Genomic DNA, 18,282 nt, shown 5'->3' on the forward strand with positions numbered 1-18,282 from the left:
TACTCCCACTCCAACCCTTGTACACCAAACTAGGATTGGTGTTTTGTAGTCTTCATGAACATTGAACATAAGCCAGACTCCTTCCCAACTCGTTCCCTTTGCTCAAACAGTTTTGTCCAGGGATGTCATCCCTCCTGTTTGACTAGCCAAATGGTACCCAAACTTTAAAATGGACCTAAGTCCAAGTCCCTTCGTTGACAGCTTACGCTCTATTTGACTTCTCATTCTCTTGGCCTCTCTTCTTTCTGAATTCCTGTAGGACCTAGAACTGTACCACAAACTCAGTGCTTAATTGCACAGTGCTGTGTATGGTCTTTTAAATTAGATTTATGTGTGTTAGTCCTCTCTCTAGCTATGAAGTAGTCTTCGTAACCATCAGGGAATTGCCTTTGACTGCACTACACAGGTCTTCTTGAAATGCTCAGGGCACAGTGGGTACTCACAAGTATGGATTAAATATTAATTCCAGCCTCAGCTTCATAAATATAAATGTGTTCACCAGATTTCTTTATACTTTTCAAATTTAAAAGATTCTTATTTAATAACCTTATGAACTTATCATTCACTAGTTTATGAAGAGAATTTCAACATCATTTCTTTGCTCTACAAAATGAAAGATGAGAAAAATACTCTTAAAATAATAAGGGAGAAGTTAAACATCAAGTAATGTTTCTTATTGCTTCAGCTATATTGCTTTAATAAAATCACACAAGGATGTGTTAGCTGTTTGTTTCTATTTTAAATTGAGTACTGCAGCAGTAGAAGCAAGTGGATCTGACTTTATTTTTATTTATTTGTTTGTTTGTTTATTTATTCTTTGGTACTGGGAATCGAACTCAGGACCTTGCACTTGCAAGGCAGGTGGCAAGAACCACTGAGCTAAATCCCCAGCCTTGGATCTGATTTTAAATCTAACATAAAATCTAAATTAAATGAGAATCTTAAGGTACTGCACTAATTATATGATTTTCCATGCAATTTCCTAACAAAAGAGGGAATAATTGGATTAATGGGGCATGGGGACTATGTTAATAAGTACACAAAATCTACTGAATAAAAACTTGACTCAGGCTGTTGAGAAGTACTCCTCAGCTGTCACCCAAGCTCATCCTGGGGCCCTGTCCAGGATACACTCAGAGCACTTGGAAGTCAGTATCCAAAACGTTTTACTGGCAGCATTTACTAAAAGCACATTTCATGCTACTGGAGTTTTTGTGATGGCTTCTCCTTTTGAGAAGCTTAGAGTAAGTTTAAGTGGTAAGCATTATAGTTCTTGTGAATGGTACAGTCAAGAAATAGATGCATGTTCATTCAAAGAACGAAAGCCACCCGTGCCTTCTACATAGAGAATTTACCCGCCTCACAACCAGAGCCACAATAGAGATGAAACAACAGTAGGGATCACTGAAATAGCAGCCAACAGGCTATGGCAACAGGTCTGCAGGAAAGACAGGCTTTTTTGTTTCGAGTACGTGTTTGTAGTACATAGTGTTTACATTCCTCATAGGAGTTAGTACATATACATAATAATCTTAATTCTTTTTTTCTCCCCCTTTCCCTTCCTTCCTTCCCCTTTCCATCCATTTCTTGCTTTGTTTGTTTGTTTGAGAGTCTCAGTATGCAGTTCAGGCTGGACTTGAACTTCCTGTGTAGCCCCAGCAGTCCTGGAACTAAGGGCAATCCTCCTGCTTCAGCCTCCTGTATGCTGGGATTATTGGTATGTGCCACTACACCTTTGGCAGGGGTGGTACCTGTTTGCAGTTTATGATGTGTGCGTTCCTCATGTGGAGTTGGCATATGTGTGTAATACATCTCAATTCTTTTTCTGTTCTTTTACTGCCCCTTCCTCCATCTTCCCTCCATTTCTTGATCTCCACATTTGAGAAAGATCTCCCTACTTTTTTTATCACTTCATATATTTATTCAGTTATTCTTCATACCTTCATTGGGTGGCTTTAGTGTGTCAGTACATATGATGGGTACCCAAGATATATGAAAAATAATGACTTCATGGAGTAGAGACATAATATTAGTAGGTGTAGAAAAGCTGTCTGTTGTTTCGTGTGGTGGCACACACCTGTAATCCCAGGTACTTCAGAGGCTAAGGTGGGGAGATGACAAATTCAGACCATTGTGGGCAATTTAAAAAGACCCTTTTTCAACACAAAACTAAAAGAGATGGGGGTATAGCTTAGCGAAAGTGTGCTTGTCTAGCAAGAGAGTGGAGGGAAGTTGGTAGAAGGGAGAAAGAGAATATTGGTTTTTGGTGTCTGTGAAGGCTAAATTTATAATTTCTTATGATTCAGTGATCATATATACACACAACAGAAATGTGTGTACATGATCACCAAAGATACCCACTGGAATGTTCATATCTGTTTTTTTATTTTTTATTTTTGGTACTGGCCATCAAACTTGGGACCTTACGATTGCGAAGTAAGCAGTAATACCCTGGAGCTAAATCCCCAGACCCTATTCATATCAGTTTTATGAAATATCCTCAAACTGAAAACCAATAGAACACAGTGTCCAATGGAATATAAAAACAAACTATGATAAATTCATGTAATGGAATGTTACATGGAAAAAGAGCATAACTTACAGATAAATACATCAACATGGGTGAAGTCACAATCATAACATTGGCCTGAAGAGCCAGATATAAAAGAGTTGGTATCCTAAGATTTCATCTACAACAGGTTACAGTAACAGGTCAAGCAAACCATGGTGCTTCAGGCCAGGAGAGCAGTTTTCTTGGGGTGAGGGAAGATGGAAGAAGGGGGAGGCTTCTGGGATGCTGGTGACATTCTTTTTCGTGGTCTGGGCACTGGATTCTCAGACATATTTCATCTGAAAATTAATCACATGTACTTGATTAATCTGCAGTACTGGTGGTGAACCTATGGCGTGTATGCTGCAGGGGGCATGCAGAGCCCTCTCTGTCAAGATGCAAGCCAAGTATACAGTTGTTTTTTCTAAACTAAAACTTCAGTATTTAGGTTTGACTGCTGTGGCATTTTGTGGTCAGTAAGTGGGTTTTACATTGCAGTTTGGGCACTCGTCTTTAAAAGCTTCGCCATCGCTGGTCTACTGTGTATTACATGAATGTTATATCTAATAAAAAGTTTTTTAAAAAATGGATCGGAAAATTTCTAAAAATATAGATAAATACAAAGTGACTGTAGTGGGTCTATATTTTATTATCAATTTTCTGTAGTCTTGATTTTGTTCTCTAAAAAACTTACTTTTACTCTATTTTAAGACCATTTCCTTCTCTTTATTCACATAAAATGGATGAGAGTATCTTTGCCTTTCCAGACTCCTACTGTGTCACATCCCAAGCTGTTAGGAAAGACTATGACAGCGTAACACTTTTCTTGAGCTCTATGAAATGGCTCTTTCTTAGTAAGATTGAGACCTAGTAGAAAGGAGGGACAGACTTGACAACAAGGCTGAACTGAGGATAAGTTGAACAGATCTATGTATCTGTTGACTCTGAGTAGGGCAGGTTAGCTTGGTGTTGTAAATGTGGAAGAGAGGCAGAAGAGGGAAAGCTGGCATCTCACTAGGGACCTGTCGGAGGTGATGGCACCAGCCAGCACTGCAGCACATGCCATGGCCATCTTTGCTAGAGCCACTTCTGCAGACCAGTTAATGGTCTTTACTTAAGTCTAACAGACTTAGACTCTTTATTGTTCTTTTTTTTTTTTTTTTTTTTTTTTTTTTTTTTTTGGTACCTGGGATCCAACTACAGACCTTGTACTTATGAGGCAGGCAGGGGAACCAGTGAGCTAAAGCTAAATCCCCAGCCCTGGACTTAGACTTTTTTTTTCTCACATACCCTTTAAAAGAACTTTGAAAAAAAAATGTATCACTCATTTACTTTTAATTGACAGGCAAAGATTTTCAGTGTAAGCTTCAGGTTATTTTTGTAAAAAGGTAGAAAATACTGAATATTTTATAAAATGAAAATGAGGATTGGCTATAAATAGAACTGGTATCTCTTGATATGATTTGATAATAGTTAAGGACCTTGTGAATAAAAGCACAGTGAATCTAAAATGAATAAAAGTTTAAGCCACCTTTATCTTTTTGTAGTTCTGCAGAATATTCCAATTCCAGTTGAGAGAATCAGCATCTCTATTCTATAGCTCCTTCAGATGTCCTAAATTTAGAACACCTCAATTCAAGCCCCAAATCTTCTTTCTAATGGCAGATATTACTTATATCAGAATTTGTATATGACAGAGGAAAAGGAATGCTAGGTATTTGATCATTGATATATAAATTTTACTTGGCTTCCTTAAAGTCTTTTATACTTCAGAGAATGTACCATGGTAGATTTGGGATGGCAGTGTGCACAAATCAGTCTTCATCTACATAAATTTTAGAAAAGATCCAATGTGAATCTTGAGAAACTGGAATTTTGTTTTCCCTTAAGTTGTCTGTGGATGTTTGTTTCTTAGAAAATCATTCATTGAGGCTGAGAACTGCTGTGATAGATATTTGAACAAGTAGCCAAAATAAACAGATGTGCTGGTTTTATGTGTAAATAGTCAAGGAAGCCCTATGGTAAAAGGTTATATTCAACTATGGCTTTCTAGATTTTGGATAGAAAGATAAACATCTGCATTGTTTATATAAATAATTTCAACTAGAAAAATAGCATAACTGAAAGTTAAGACTGTTGAAGCACAAAATATGCTTTCATATATTTGAGATTTGGAAATGTGATCTTTCAAAAATTGTGTGTGTGTGTATGTGTGTGTGTGTGTATATATATATATGTATATATATGTAGTGAATTTTAGTTCATTTCATTTTGTAAGATTATGTGGATTTTAGCAATTCTACCTTAGAATTGTCATTTTAAAATATGGTGATTCATGTATATATATATATAGTAATACAAAAAGTGTGTTTTGGAAACAAAATTCAGTTTACTAGAAACTTCATTTTGATTATTGGATGTGGCAATTACAAAGGCTATTGAGCAAACTTACAAATTTAACATTTTTCTAGGTGATTAGGATAAATAAAATTTATATTTCAGAACCAGAAATTGAGTTTTTTAATGTCCTAGATTAATCTCTATATTTGCCTCAACAATTAGTAAGATACCTAGGTTTCTGTTGTGTTATTCCATCTTTTGATTTTCACCCAAACCTGTCTGACATAGTAGTCATGATTTTTGACAAAGTATTTTTATAAATAAAGTTAAGATCTCAAATTTAAGTTAAATTTACTGAATGAAGCCATTAAAGTGATGCAATTGAACTTGACCATTAACCATTGCCCATAGTACATAAGGCACTTATGCTTTCATCATGTGTGTAGGGTGCGGGTCAAAATGCAGATTCTTAAGCCTGTCATCTGGTGATCTGCATTTGGTCCAGCATCCTGAATGATTTCCAGCCACAGTGAAGTGTGAGGACTACTACTCTTGAGCCATATTACTTCTTTATGGAAGATCTGTAACAGAAAGAAGCATCTCAGATTCTTAAGACAAAGTGTAATAATAGATTAATAAAGTATTCTGGGAAAAGAAATTCCCACTCCCTTACATCTGGATTATAATAGCCTAATTCACATTGCATTGTGCTTGTTATTGACAGGAAATTTTATACTTGTTTTCCTCCAGAATACCAAATATTTTTATCACTTATTACCAACTGCCCAGCTATGATGTGCAGTATACATATAAAATGTCTTTTCCTAAATAGTTATAGAATGGCAAGTATCAAATCAACTGCCATAGAAGATCTGTTGTTACTGTTTTCAATGTAGATTTCTAGTGATGTGTTAATAAATACCAATACTGTATTTTAGTTTAATTCAATAAAAAGGAACCAGTCCACCCTCTGGTTTCACAAGTGAGAATGAGTTTGTCAGGTCAATAATATATCTCTCTCCCATGTGCTTCCTAAAATGAAGGCTGCCTCTAGTCTCACTCCTAGCACAAACCTTCACACACTGAACTATGTGCCAATGACATAGGAAGCTCACTTTGATGGTCATGGGCCATACTCTTGCTTGTACATTTATGCAGCTGAAGTTGGCTTTAATAATGTGACAGGTCTGTGATACCATTTATCAGTGATCTCTGTAAAATTGATTCCTTCTTCCCTTTTTCATTATAAAAGGAAACTTTTATTTCAGAGTAGAAAGTGCATTGTCTGAACTCATCAACACCCTCTCTATCCCTCTCCTCCCCAATTTGTTGCAGACCAGGATGAAAGAGCAGCTGAGCTCAGCAGGGAGCAGAATGAGAAAACCATCCGGAGCACACAGACTGCGCTCCGCAATTTCCGCGAGTTCCTCATCTCCAAGTACCCTTCTGAAACAAGAGAAATTTATGTCATCCCTTGCAAGGAGTTGGATGCCTACCTTGCTTCTTTTTTTGTTGATGCCAGGCAGAAGGATGGGTCTGAGTATGAACCCAATAGCTTGGCAAATTACCAGTGTGGGCTTGAGCGGTACCTGAAAGAGCACAGGTATGGCTACAGTATCACCAGGGACAAGGAATTCAAGCGTTCACAGGAGGCCCTGAAACAGAAGCAAATTGAACTTCGATGCAAAGGAAAAGGAAATAAGCCACACAAGTCCATGAAGCTCACCTTTGCTGATGAGCTCATCCTGCGGAAAAGGGGACTGCTAAGCCGATACAATCCTGAAGGTCTGCTAAATCTTGTCTGGCTCAACAACACAAAAGCTTTCGGGCACTGTACAGGCTTCCATGGATCTACCTTGAAATGGGGTGACATCCGACTCCGGGTAACAGAAACGGGGCTGGAGTACTTGGAGTGGATGGGTCAAGACACTGGTGATCTGAATGCCAAAACCAAGAGAGGGGGGACGGACTCCCGTGTATATGCCACCCAGCACGCTCCACAGACCTGTCCCGTACAGGACTATAAGGAGTATGCCCAGCGGCGGCCCCCTGCCATGCGCTATGAGGATGCCCCTTTCTACTTGTCCATCAAGCCGGTCGTAAACTTAGCAGCTCTGCATTGGTACAACTGCCAGGCTCTTGGCAAGAACAAGCTGGCCAAGATGGTGAAGACCATGTGTGAGAAGGGTAACATCCCCGGCAGGAAAACCAACTTCAGTGTGTATCAGAGCTGCAGCACTTTGTCTGAGGCCCAGAGCAACCAGCTGGTGCTTATCTGTAACAACCTGAGCCAGCAGGCCGCCCAGTCAGTGGCCGGGCACTCCAACAGTGGCAATTTCATTGTCTCTGCCTCCTATGACTCTTCCTCAGACACTGCTTGACCAGGTGGCTTGAGCAAGACCCCAGTTTGGTTACTTTGTCCCGAGAAACTGTGATTATACACTGCTTCTCATTCTCTCTGTGCCCTCAGTGTTAACTTTATAAAAATTATATAATATATTTTTCTTTTTACAAATAAGCCAATGGAGATAGTTTAGTATTACTAACATAGTATTTATAGGGTTAAGACAAATAAATGTCCTTGTGGGTGATTACTTGTAATTACTGTTACAGACTTTACAAAACCATAGTGGTTCTCAGGCAACAAACAGAGTAGAGAATTCCGTTTTTAAAATATCAAAAAGGAAACAGTCATTGTAGACACTGTGTCCTCAACTCCTTGCTTTTCCTTCTTACCCTGTCTCTTTTTGTCTCCTTCACAAGTGGCTTTCTTTTTAATTTTTACATCTATTTTAATTAAGAGGAGACAGTACTATCTTCACTGCTCACACAAAAGTAATATTTAGCCAGATCAGAATACAAAAATGTGGTATAGGCTTAATGTATTTACATTATTTTTTACTTAATTAGTTTCCTGTGCCTCATGTTTGCAGTATGAATATATAGATATTTAGCTGACATTTTCTTTTGAGGGGGGAAGAAAGTAAGAGAAAAGGTGACATTCTTTTTGGAAGATTTGTAATTTTAAAATAATAAGCAAAGTCTAATATTGTGACAAAAAGACTGTTACATAGCTCATTTTTACTGGCGTGCTTGAACACAGATGGAATATTTTTTAGCCCTAAAAATTAGTGTAAATGAAGTTTTAATTATCAGTCACAGAAAGTTCTAAAACTACCAAAACTTTAAAAATATTCCCAAGCTTTAGATTGTTTATTAAGCATAAAGAGAAGGTGGAGAATGAAAGAGTCTTGCTAAAAATCTAGAAGCACTAGTTTAATACAAAAAAGCATCCTCTTCAAAGCTCAGATCTCATGAATTATTTATTTATAAGCATTAAAGTTCAGTTTCTTTTTCCCTAGGGAAGTTACTTGACTCCGCAGTTAAGTTCAAAGGGGTATTGACACTAATTTTAAGAAATATATTTTGGTAACAGGTTTAGCTGAATTCAAAAGCATTCTTGAAAATATGCAAGTTTCTTCTATAGGAAATAAAAACACACTTATCTGAAGTATTGTACAGTTGTAGTGATAATTTTTAAATTGGTTAAACATTTGTGGCAGTTTTTCCAAGGTCTTTGTTTTCAAGTCTTGAAGGCTGTGATGAATTACTGTACTAGTTAAGACACTTAGAAAATAAAATAAATTTAAACATTAGAACCATGGTAAAGCTGAGCTACGTTCTATCCTGTATGATCATTAATATACATAAACTCCAAACCTTAATTGGTTTTCTGGGTCTGGGTATTCTATTGGGAGATATTTTTCTTTAAAGCAAACTCATAATTCACATTATCTAGGAAGGTAGGTAGTATTTTATATGTTAATTTATTTCAGGACCAGGAAAAATTTAATTCTGAGTTGCTTTGTCATACAGCTGAGCAAGGCATTTCTTTCCACCACTAAGTCCTAAGTACATAAAGACATTCCTCTGTGTGATCTTGCGTTTGCACAGGAGCAGGAAGTCTGCTATTGACTTTATGTGGTGGAATTAACTTCATTTTTGTGACTTTTCTTCCATAGAGAAACATCCATTTGTACATCCAGAAACAAGAAGAAAGGGCAGAGCATAACTTTCTATATATGTTATCTTAAACTTTCAGTAGCTTTGAAAAGAAAATAAATTATCTCCATTTTATGGTAAGATCTTGATAAATCAGATTAGATCACAGCCAAGGAAATAGTCTGTCATATTCAGAGCTTTTGTTTCTTCTCCCTTTTCAATACTACCCTGTAATTAGTTTCCAGTGATTTGAGCCAGAGATGGGGCAGTGTCTTTCCATCTCTTGAGGTTGATTGAAAGTAATGTTGAGTGATCTTTCATGGCAGCCCACTGTGTTCTCTGCTCTCTCTTCCCCCAGTTGATTCATCTGAAACTAGAGCCTGTTTTTCCAAATTTTCTTTACAAAATCTTGCTGTTTTAGAACTGTTTCGTCAGTGCACAATACAGCTTCCTTTAATAGAACTCTTCCTTGGATATTTTTATGTGAACTATTTCTCATTTTTAAAAGTTTTTATGATATACTTAAACGTGGTTATGCATTTTATTTTTAAATGACATAGTTTCTAAGTTCTTCATGTTATTGACAGCAAAGTAAGTTTGTCTTGAAGGGGAAAGATTGAGCTACCAAAATGAAAATCTGTCTTGCCCTAACCATACCTCATTTTCTTTTAGTCTAATATAATTAACTTGAGATGTGAATTGTTTTTATTTATTTATATTTTGCTGTGATCAGTCAAACCTGATAGAAACACTGTGACATTTAGATTCAGAAAAATAGTTTTCTAAAGAATAGTTTGGTAGTTAGTAGAACATAGCCAACTTATAATATAGTATCTTTTTATGTTAAGTCATGAAAACACCTGCAACTAACACTAAATTTTGCTCCCGCCACCCCGGTACTGGGGATTAGACTCAGGACCTTGCAAGTCAAGTGTGGTGTCACTGAGCCAAATCCCCAGCCCCAGTATTTTTATCTAAACAATACTGAGGACATATAATTGCCAGAGGCTATTTTTATTATTTGGAATTTTAACTTACCAAAAAAGTAATAATAATCATTTTTCACTGTGGCAGGTATAGCTGCCAAAATCAGATATGTGTTTTAGGGGAAAGTTCAACATTCCCTAGGGTTCACTACAGCACATTGTGTTGCCTTTTCAGGCAACAGTGTGGTCTGCGCATAAGCAACAAAACCATATTTGCAGAGTTTACACATTAAGAACAATGTAATGCCATGTAAGACATTCTCCAGTGTTCCTCACAGAACTCTAGAAATTTTAAATTTTCTACAACGGAAACACTGAGCCCATCTGTCAGCATTCAGATGACATAGCTGTATAATTCAGTTTTTGTTTTATACTCATATAACAAACTGGCTCTTGCAAACCATAAATGTTAGCAATTTAAAAAAAAACAAAATATGGTATTTGAAAAGGGATTCAGAATATTTATCCAAGATGACTTATTCTTAAGACTCTATTAAAATCATTCTATTCCAAATATGGTGTATTTGAAGTATTTATTTTTTAAAAAATTTTTAGCTGGGCATGCCTGTAATCTTAGCACTCAGGAGGCTGAGGCAGGAGGATTGCTGTGAGTTTGAGACCAGCCTGGGCTACATAGTGAGTCTCAGGTCAGTCTCAACTACATAGTGAGACCCTGTCTCAAAAAAAAAATTTCAGTACTAAGAATTGAACCCCATGGCCTCACACATGCTAGGCAAGTGCTCTACCATGAGCTGTGTCCCCTATCATTTAAATATTTATTTTATAATTATTTTCCCCATGTTAAATTTTTTCCAACGTTAAATAATTGCTTGACGGTCCAAAGAATAGTCCAAAATTTTTCTGGTATAGATCAGGTCACTGGCTTTCCTAGACCCTTATTAGCTGAAACTTTTGTGGTGTTAACTTGTCAGAGTTATGTGATTTACCTTCCAGATGCCATGCAATCAATGACTTCATTGAGGTAATTGATAGTCACATAAGCACATAATTATTAGGCAGCTAGAATCTAGACACTGGGAAGAATATAAAGATATATAAAATAGTCCCTATTCTTAAAAAATGTCATAAAAGACTAACGTTTCATTTTTGAGAGCCCAGCAAATTCTATGCCCGAACTATTTCAGTCTCCCAAACTTTGCACTCCTAAAATTTGTCTGTTATTATTTATTCAGTAAATATGTGGATTTGCTGCAGAATATTAACACTGCTTTGAATATTTTGCTGAAACTCTTCCTTAAAGCCCATTTTAAAATCAATGAGAAAATAAGCCATTTCTGTTATCATCTGTTGTGTACAGATTTGTCATCCACAACTCTTGTGAAGTACACTATAGCCTTCTACTGAGTGCTTTTATAAGTTGTTTCTCTTAATTTTGACAGTAGTCGCTTTAGGTAAAGATCATTGTTTCTCTTTTGTAAATGAGGAAATCAGAGCGGCCAAATGGGTTACTCATGTCACAGTTAATGCATAGGAACATCACTGTCTGAAACTAGATCCTGGTTCCTCTAAGCCCTGACCTTTTCTGTGGTATCGACTTGTTTGAGGAGTGGTTTGCTTGTGCTTCTACGGTAGGCCTTCTGAAGTGATAAATTGTAATGAAATACCTGGTGTAATAAAATCATTACTATTCATTTAACTCTGAACTGATAGTGATCACATTATGAGCTACCATGTTTGTGAGCACCATAATATTTAGGCCCTGTTAAAATACTTACTTTAAAATGAGACATGCAACAGAGTTTATTTCTTCTGGCCACTAGCAGAGAGCAGAATTTTGTGTCACTCTTTAAAGAACACATAACTTTGCCATAGAGGTGTTTGTATGTGCACAAGAAATGATATATGTGATTGATCTTTGCTTTACCCCAAGTAAAGCCAAAACCCATTTACAGGAGAGTTCCTTATAATTCATACAAGGCAAGGGATATTCTAGTCAGAGAGAATGCCTCTCTCAAACCCATAAACCGATATTACCACCGACCAGGTACTATGTATTGGTTTTCAGTTTGTCAGAGTTTGGTCTCACCTGCAAATTTGGAACCAGCAAATTGATTACTTAATAGAGCATTTTGTTATTATAGTTTTTGTTTTCCTAAGTAATTATGATTGCTGTTGCAGAAAACCCTGGGACAAAATACGATCTTTACGATTTTCATAGTTAGAAATAGACTGTAAAACCATCCAGATGTTTTCTAATTTGATTATATCCACTATATAATATTAAAGAAACATTTCTGATTTTAAATCACTTCTGGCTATTTTCTCTAAAGGAAAGGTATATATTTGATCTTTATTTCTCTAGCCAAAATAAAGTTGTAATACTTAGCACAAATCTTTTAAAAAACTATCATATAATAAAGGAAATAAGTTTCCAAGCCTAGAGAAAAAAAAAACAAGAGGAGAGTGTAAGAGTGTATGACAATTTATTGCAGTAAGATATTTTTAAAGGGACCGGGGATTTAGCTCAGTGGTGCTGCCCCACCTGCCTTGTAACTGTAAGGTCCTGAGTTTGATCCCTGATACCAAAAAAAAAAAAAAAAAAAAAAACCCAGAAAGATATTTTTTAAAGATTCATTCATTACAAAGTTACAGGGCAGGGGTATATAGCTTCTCAGTAAAGTATGTGAAGCCCTAGATTTAATACCTAGAGCCAGAAAAAAAGTAGTAATTTGCTATCAGTTTAATAAATTTTTCCCAAATAGAATTTATTTATCCAAGGTATATCTCTGCACATCCATGGTATGATATGATATACAGATAGACCATTGGCAGGGCATCCCAAAAATTATTGTATGTATAATATTCAAACATTGCTATTCTCCCCTTTTATATCTGGCTGAGGTGATATGAGCACATAGTTTTACATAAGGCAAAGTAACAGAGCTAGAAAAGTAAAATTTTCCTTATCATCAAATAGAACCTAGATTAAAAAAATATTGCAGATACCCTATTAATGGCTTGGTGTATATCTAGTTACACAACAACAGAAAAAAAAGGCCATTGACAAGCTGCCAACAACTCTCAGTTTACTTTCTCAAAATTTCTCATGGCCCAGCTTTTTGTAAATTATCAAAGTTGACTGAAGACCTGATTTGGTATTGAAGATTGTATTTCTTTAAAAGATAGCATTTTAATACATTAAATTGAGTTTTATGTAAGTTGTGACTGTTGAATTGGAATCAGACAATATTAATTAGAGCCCTAATATGATCAGAATATTAATTCTCATAGTATTAATGTAAATCATTGCTTTATTGAATTATAATCATAGAGGGTATCCCTGGGAAAGACTCAACAGGTGATCTAGTCCAGTGATTTCCAATGCTGAGTACAGGGTACAATGTCCTCCTGGGGGTGGGAGGGCAAAAAGATGGAAACAGTAAAGAGAACATATCTTCAAATACATTCCCCACGACTTATGTCCTGTCCTGCCTTCCTTTGAGACTAAACTGAGCTGCTGTTACCTCTGTTCGGTATATCTTTCAGGTGTGCTGGCTAGAAAGTAAGATTGGAAACATCTAATCCACTCTTTTACAGATGAGAAAACATCCCCAAAGAGATGAGATGTTCTTACCTTGTTAGGTTGGAGCCAGGATGAGAACCCAGGCACTTTCTGATTTCCTATCCACATGTAAATAAAGGAATGATAAGAATTTAGGAAGGAAAAACAACTCTACATGAAGTTAACCATGAGTTAGGAAAGAGTATCTTGCTTATTTTCCAACTGTTAATTTTTTTTAAAACATCATTTTTATTAGTAGATTCAAGCTGCTAGTTTCCAAACGGGCTATTTTTGAATATGAAATTTCAATTTTGATTGTGCAGTGTTGTATCTTTATTTTAACCGTTTGTCATTATGATCTGAAATTTGTTAGGATAATCTCTGAACATGATTGTTTTCTTTTACTCTGACAGATATCTCTCAGCCTACCTCATATTTTGTCTTCAGTTATGAAAGGAAAACACAATATCCACATTCTTCAAGTATTTGAATTCCAATGATAGGTCATGTACTAAAAACTAACTTTGTTTAATTTGATATTTATTGGACATCCAGCTACGTAATAACTATATTACTGGTTTTGGATTCAGGCCACAATACCTTCTTTTAGTCTTTGGAAGATTTTTGTTAAAATCATATTTGAAAGTTTTGAACATATTCTCAGTCAAGAAGTTCAAATTTCTAATGAGGATGGATCTGAAGTGAATTTATTTAGAGATAGTAAAGGGAACATAGTAGCCAGTTAAAGAGGCCTACAGCTGGAAGATGTAGAAATACAAAATATATTTCTCACATCTTGCTTTTTCTTCTGAAAAGGAATTCAAACAAATGTGAGAAATTCCAGAAAATTTTACTTTATAAACTATACCTATCGGTTCATAATTTTTAAAGTCAAATACTAGGATGTTAAAAGGATACAATGTAATTATTTGTCTTTTATGGAATGCTGAATTTTGCTAGTCTAATGTGAATCTTGGTATTACACTGGAATTAAAAAACATTTTTACCATTTTAAATTGATTTTAATCAGAGCTTTGAAAATGCTTTGACATAATTTATTTGTGATATATAGAATTAAAAAGGCATCAGCAATATAGAATACTAATTGTGCATATAATATTTTAGTGATTTTATGCTTGTTTATTTTTTGTAATTTTTACATTTTATAAATCAAATATCAGTATACTTCCACTAAAAATTAATTTATAATTGATTATACTGAATGAAAAGTAAGTCCACGTTTAGTGTTAATCCACCCAGATTAACTGAACTTTTATACCAATAATTCATTATATTACAACTTTTTAAATAGCATTTATAATGAAGAACTTTTGTTTTATAAAGTATTTGTTATAAAAAAAGAAAAATCTTGCCAAAAACCATTACAGTTTCTATGCATTGTGTAATAGTGATGTCACTGTTGAGGTTTTGCATGTTGTTATAGGTGCTCTTTCATATGTGTTTGTGTTTATGTGGAATTGTTAACCATTGCTGCTATCACTTCCTGTAGTTCAAGTGACAAACTGTGCTAAAAGGCTGTGCCAGTCAACGTCAGTATGTGTGGCTTGAGAAAGTATGTGCTTAGTTGGTTAATATTTTGAGCCGCACTTAATGGCCTCTACAGAAGGAAATATTACAGTTGTTAAGTGGTGCCAAACTTGAAAATCTTTGTTTCATTATATATCATTCCACACGTTCCCAATTCTGAAAGTGAAACATTTGCAAAAAGGGAAAGAAAACAAGAATTCTAACGTTTTCCAAGTACTTCTTATCCTAGGATTTTAAATCTAATTTTCTTCTTCAGACACTTGACCTTACAGAAAAAATAAATAGAGACAAATAGAACAACATAGTTTTCTTTCATGTAGATATTTTTAGGCTGAGCAGTATAACAGTAGAAGACTGCGAGGTTCATACATTACCTTGGTTGGTTATCATGTCTTCTTTGAATTGCATTAAATAAGAATTTTTTTTAATTTATAAAGGACCATTGAAACCTCACAGTTCCCAAATGTTAATTTTGACATTTAGTATTTGCATGGATTTATTTAACATATTTGGTTGCCTTATGTCCTCCCGGATTTTTTCAAGTTCATCTGTTTATTTCAGCTCCTGTTGTTTCCCATCTGTGTCAGCAGTTCCATACAAATTCTGAATGTAGAGAGAAGATTGTCTTAACAGGTTAACTACTATACTTTGTTAAATTTTAACATGGAAAATATCATTACATTTATACGCTTTTGAAATGGAGGGAAAATTGTCATAAAATATTACAAAAAGAAGACTGCTTCCTCAAAACCAACATGCCAAAACACCTCACTTGGTGCAAGATTTCCTTCTGTTGGTTCAATGAGTTTATAATGACAAGACTCCTTTAATGAAGGGATAATCTCCTGATTATATGGAAACTTTTTGTGTGATTGTCAGATACATAGCCACAGCCAATACTGTATTGGAACACATTGCTGCTGAAATTACAGATTTAATTCTAAGAATATTAAAACTAATTCATCAAGGTCCCCTGCCACTTCTTTGCTTAGAGGAAAAGAAAGATTTTATCTGTGAGCCTTTTCTTCACAATATGCTTTTAAACATTCACCCTGCAATGAGGTGGTGATAAAGCAATAAAAGAAATTCAATTAAGTATGGTCTTTAGAAGCTCTGTCTTTGTCCCTTGGCCCCCAGAGTCTCACAGAAATTTTTTTATTTTTTTATTTTTTTATTCCTGCATTGGGAATTTCCAGGCAAAGCCTTTGTACCAAGAATTTCTTTTTAATTTTGGACACCAAAGATTATGGCATGATATATCCTGATGATTAATTATTTCTATTAGATAGTATGGGGAACATGTGTTTGAGTTCTGTTCTTGTATTTATTTGTCACCCATAGGTCTTCTATGCCTGTCTTATTATCTCTATGCCTAAGAGTTTTTTAATCAAATAATACATATATGTTTGTGAGGTTTCTAATTTGAAGTTTCCATTTTTTCCCATGACTTTAAGTGTTTTAACTGCTAAATTTACAGATAGATTTGCCAGATTAGTCCCCTGATGAGTAATAGTTTGTACCTTTTAAGTGAAATTGTAATTATAACCCCATAGACCTGAAACCTGGTGAGAGAATAACTGGATACATTTTGGATTCAGTAGAATCACCGTGTGTTACTCATTTAGCTGTTAAAATGAAGAGTGTTCATGGTTTAGAAGAATCAGTTCTGTGCTCAACTTCGATGAGGGCTTCCATCTTATAAAAGTATGTTTAAGGTTCATTTTACTCTTAGAAATTGGAAAGAAAAAGTTAGATTTATCAATTTAGGCACTAAAATTTAAGGCCAGACATCTGTTTAAAATATAATCATCACAATGCTTAGAAAAAAAAATGAAACAATATAGTTCAGTACTGTCCTTCAAGGGTGCATTTGCTTCTACCTAATTCAGGAAATGGTCATTTCTCACCACTTAGCGTTTAAATGATTTATGTGAAAAAAGACTTGTGTATCAGTTTCACTGAAATCATATCTTAAAACTTCTTTAAGCTGCTACTATTATTTGTGAAAGGAAGAAGAAAAGTGATTTGTAATGGGGGAAGTTATGTTAATATGTTAAGATATTTGACTGATGGTCAATAATACTCTGCCCGTTGATATTTGTAATATAAACCGTTTTCATTACTAAGAATATATACTATTGATTTCATTTTTATTTTGTTGCACACTGATCTTTTACACTGAGATGTTTTCATGTTTATCAGTTCACTGTTTTGCTTCATATTTGTCTGTATATTTGTGCTCTAAATAAACTCCTAGTTTTGTGTCCCAGGAGTCTCCATTGTGTGTACAATGTTTACCTCTAATGTAATGTATTTTTCTATTATTTCCAGCATTTGTTGGTAAGCCTAAAATTTAGGAAAATAAGAAAAACACCCCAATAAAATCAGTAATGAGTGTCAATAAAGTCTCTATAATGAGAGCATGCTTCAATCAGTATTTTCTCTGTATTTGAGTAAATGACCAGTCTTCATTTAATAAATTGTTTTCTGCAAAGCTTGCTGATTTTTATAGCTACAATGAACAATCAAAAAATCAAACCACATTTTGAAAAAAAAAAATTGCTAACCTGTGCTCTGCAGTGGCCCCAGGATATAGGCAGTTCATTCTCAGCCAGGCATTCCACACAGTGTTGTTTCTGACCGTGGAGGAGGGTGCAGTCCTGGAGGGAAAGTGTTTCTCAAGTGATTGCTTAAACATAGCCCATAGTGTAATAAAACTCTCCAGTAAAAGATCTGTAGCTGACTTAATCACAGCTTCCTATAGCCCAAGCCTGAAAATCCTGTTTGTGGAGCAGAAAACCCCACTGCAAACAATGAACTCAATACCGTCTGTCTCTAGACTTCTATTGGTCATTTTTCTTCACCTCCAGCAATCCTTAGTTGCTTTTTTTTAATGAGGTAAAAAAATATGCAAAACTAAATAGACATCAAATCCTAGACATCCTTATTATTAGGAAAATTATTTAGTCAGATATAAATCTCCATATGTTACATTTAGCACATTTACCAATGTTCTTTGAGCAGAACAGGAATGGTTACCTAAATAATTATAATTAAGTTGATTGATTTTAGACATCTCTGTTGTAATCCTAAACTTTAATAATAAAAATGTTAAATAGCTGCAAATACAACACTCTGTCTTTCATAGTTATTTTGCAAAAGTACAAATATATTTTTCAGGTCTGAATAACCCTCCAGTCTTTTTTTTTTTTTTTTCTCATTGAGTTTATTGGTACATTTTAGGTATACAGTACAGTTACATTCATTATTGGGATCTTGTACCTTTACATGACAGATCTTGGGTCTCCTTTTTTCCCCTTGTCCCTGCCCTC

General features: G+C 35.1%; 2 protein-coding genes across 10 annotated transcripts in view; one reads left to right on the forward strand and one right to left on the reverse strand.

The window, feature by feature from the left end:
- The window catches only part of Kiaa1958 (KIAA1958 ortholog), a 143,143-nt gene that overhangs the window by 26,228 nt on the left and 98,633 nt on the right, over positions 1-18,282 (forward strand). The window contains exon 2 of one of the 5 annotated variants that reach the window (XM_010639364.2): positions 6,227-6,310. The exons of the other annotated variants lie outside the window; for them this stretch is intronic. Within the exon in view, the coding sequence (XP_010637666.1) occupies positions 6,227-6,310 (84 nt within the window). The remainder of the gene's footprint in view (positions 1-6,226; positions 6,311-18,282) is intronic. 5 annotated transcript variants of the gene reach the window in all.
- Inip (INTS3 and NABP interacting protein) overlaps positions 1-18,282 on the reverse strand; it is a 108,642-nt gene that overhangs the window by 7,805 nt on the left and 82,555 nt on the right. For 2 of the 5 annotated variants that reach the window (XM_010639356.3, XM_033759077.1), the window contains 2 exons: positions 17,518-17,610; positions 14,770-15,553 (listed from right to left, as the gene is read on the reverse strand). In XM_010639356.3, coding sequence (XP_010637658.1) covers positions 15,503-15,553; positions 17,518-17,610 — 144 coding nt within the window. In that variant the 3' untranslated portion in view covers positions 14,770-15,502. Of the gene's footprint in view, positions 1-2,602; positions 2,851-13,474; positions 13,522-14,764; positions 15,554-17,517; positions 17,611-18,282 lie in introns of those variants that run through there. The other 3 variants (XR_783324.2, XM_033759079.1, XM_033759078.1) reach the window with 3 other exon arrangements.

This window comes from Fukomys damarensis, unplaced genomic scaffold (genome assembly GCF_012274545.1).
Source record: "Fukomys damarensis isolate Sample0158 unplaced genomic scaffold, DMR_v1.0_HiC HiC_scaffold_36, whole genome shotgun sequence".
In the NCBI taxonomy this organism is placed as follows: Eukaryota; Metazoa; Chordata; class Mammalia; order Rodentia; family Bathyergidae; genus Fukomys; species Fukomys damarensis.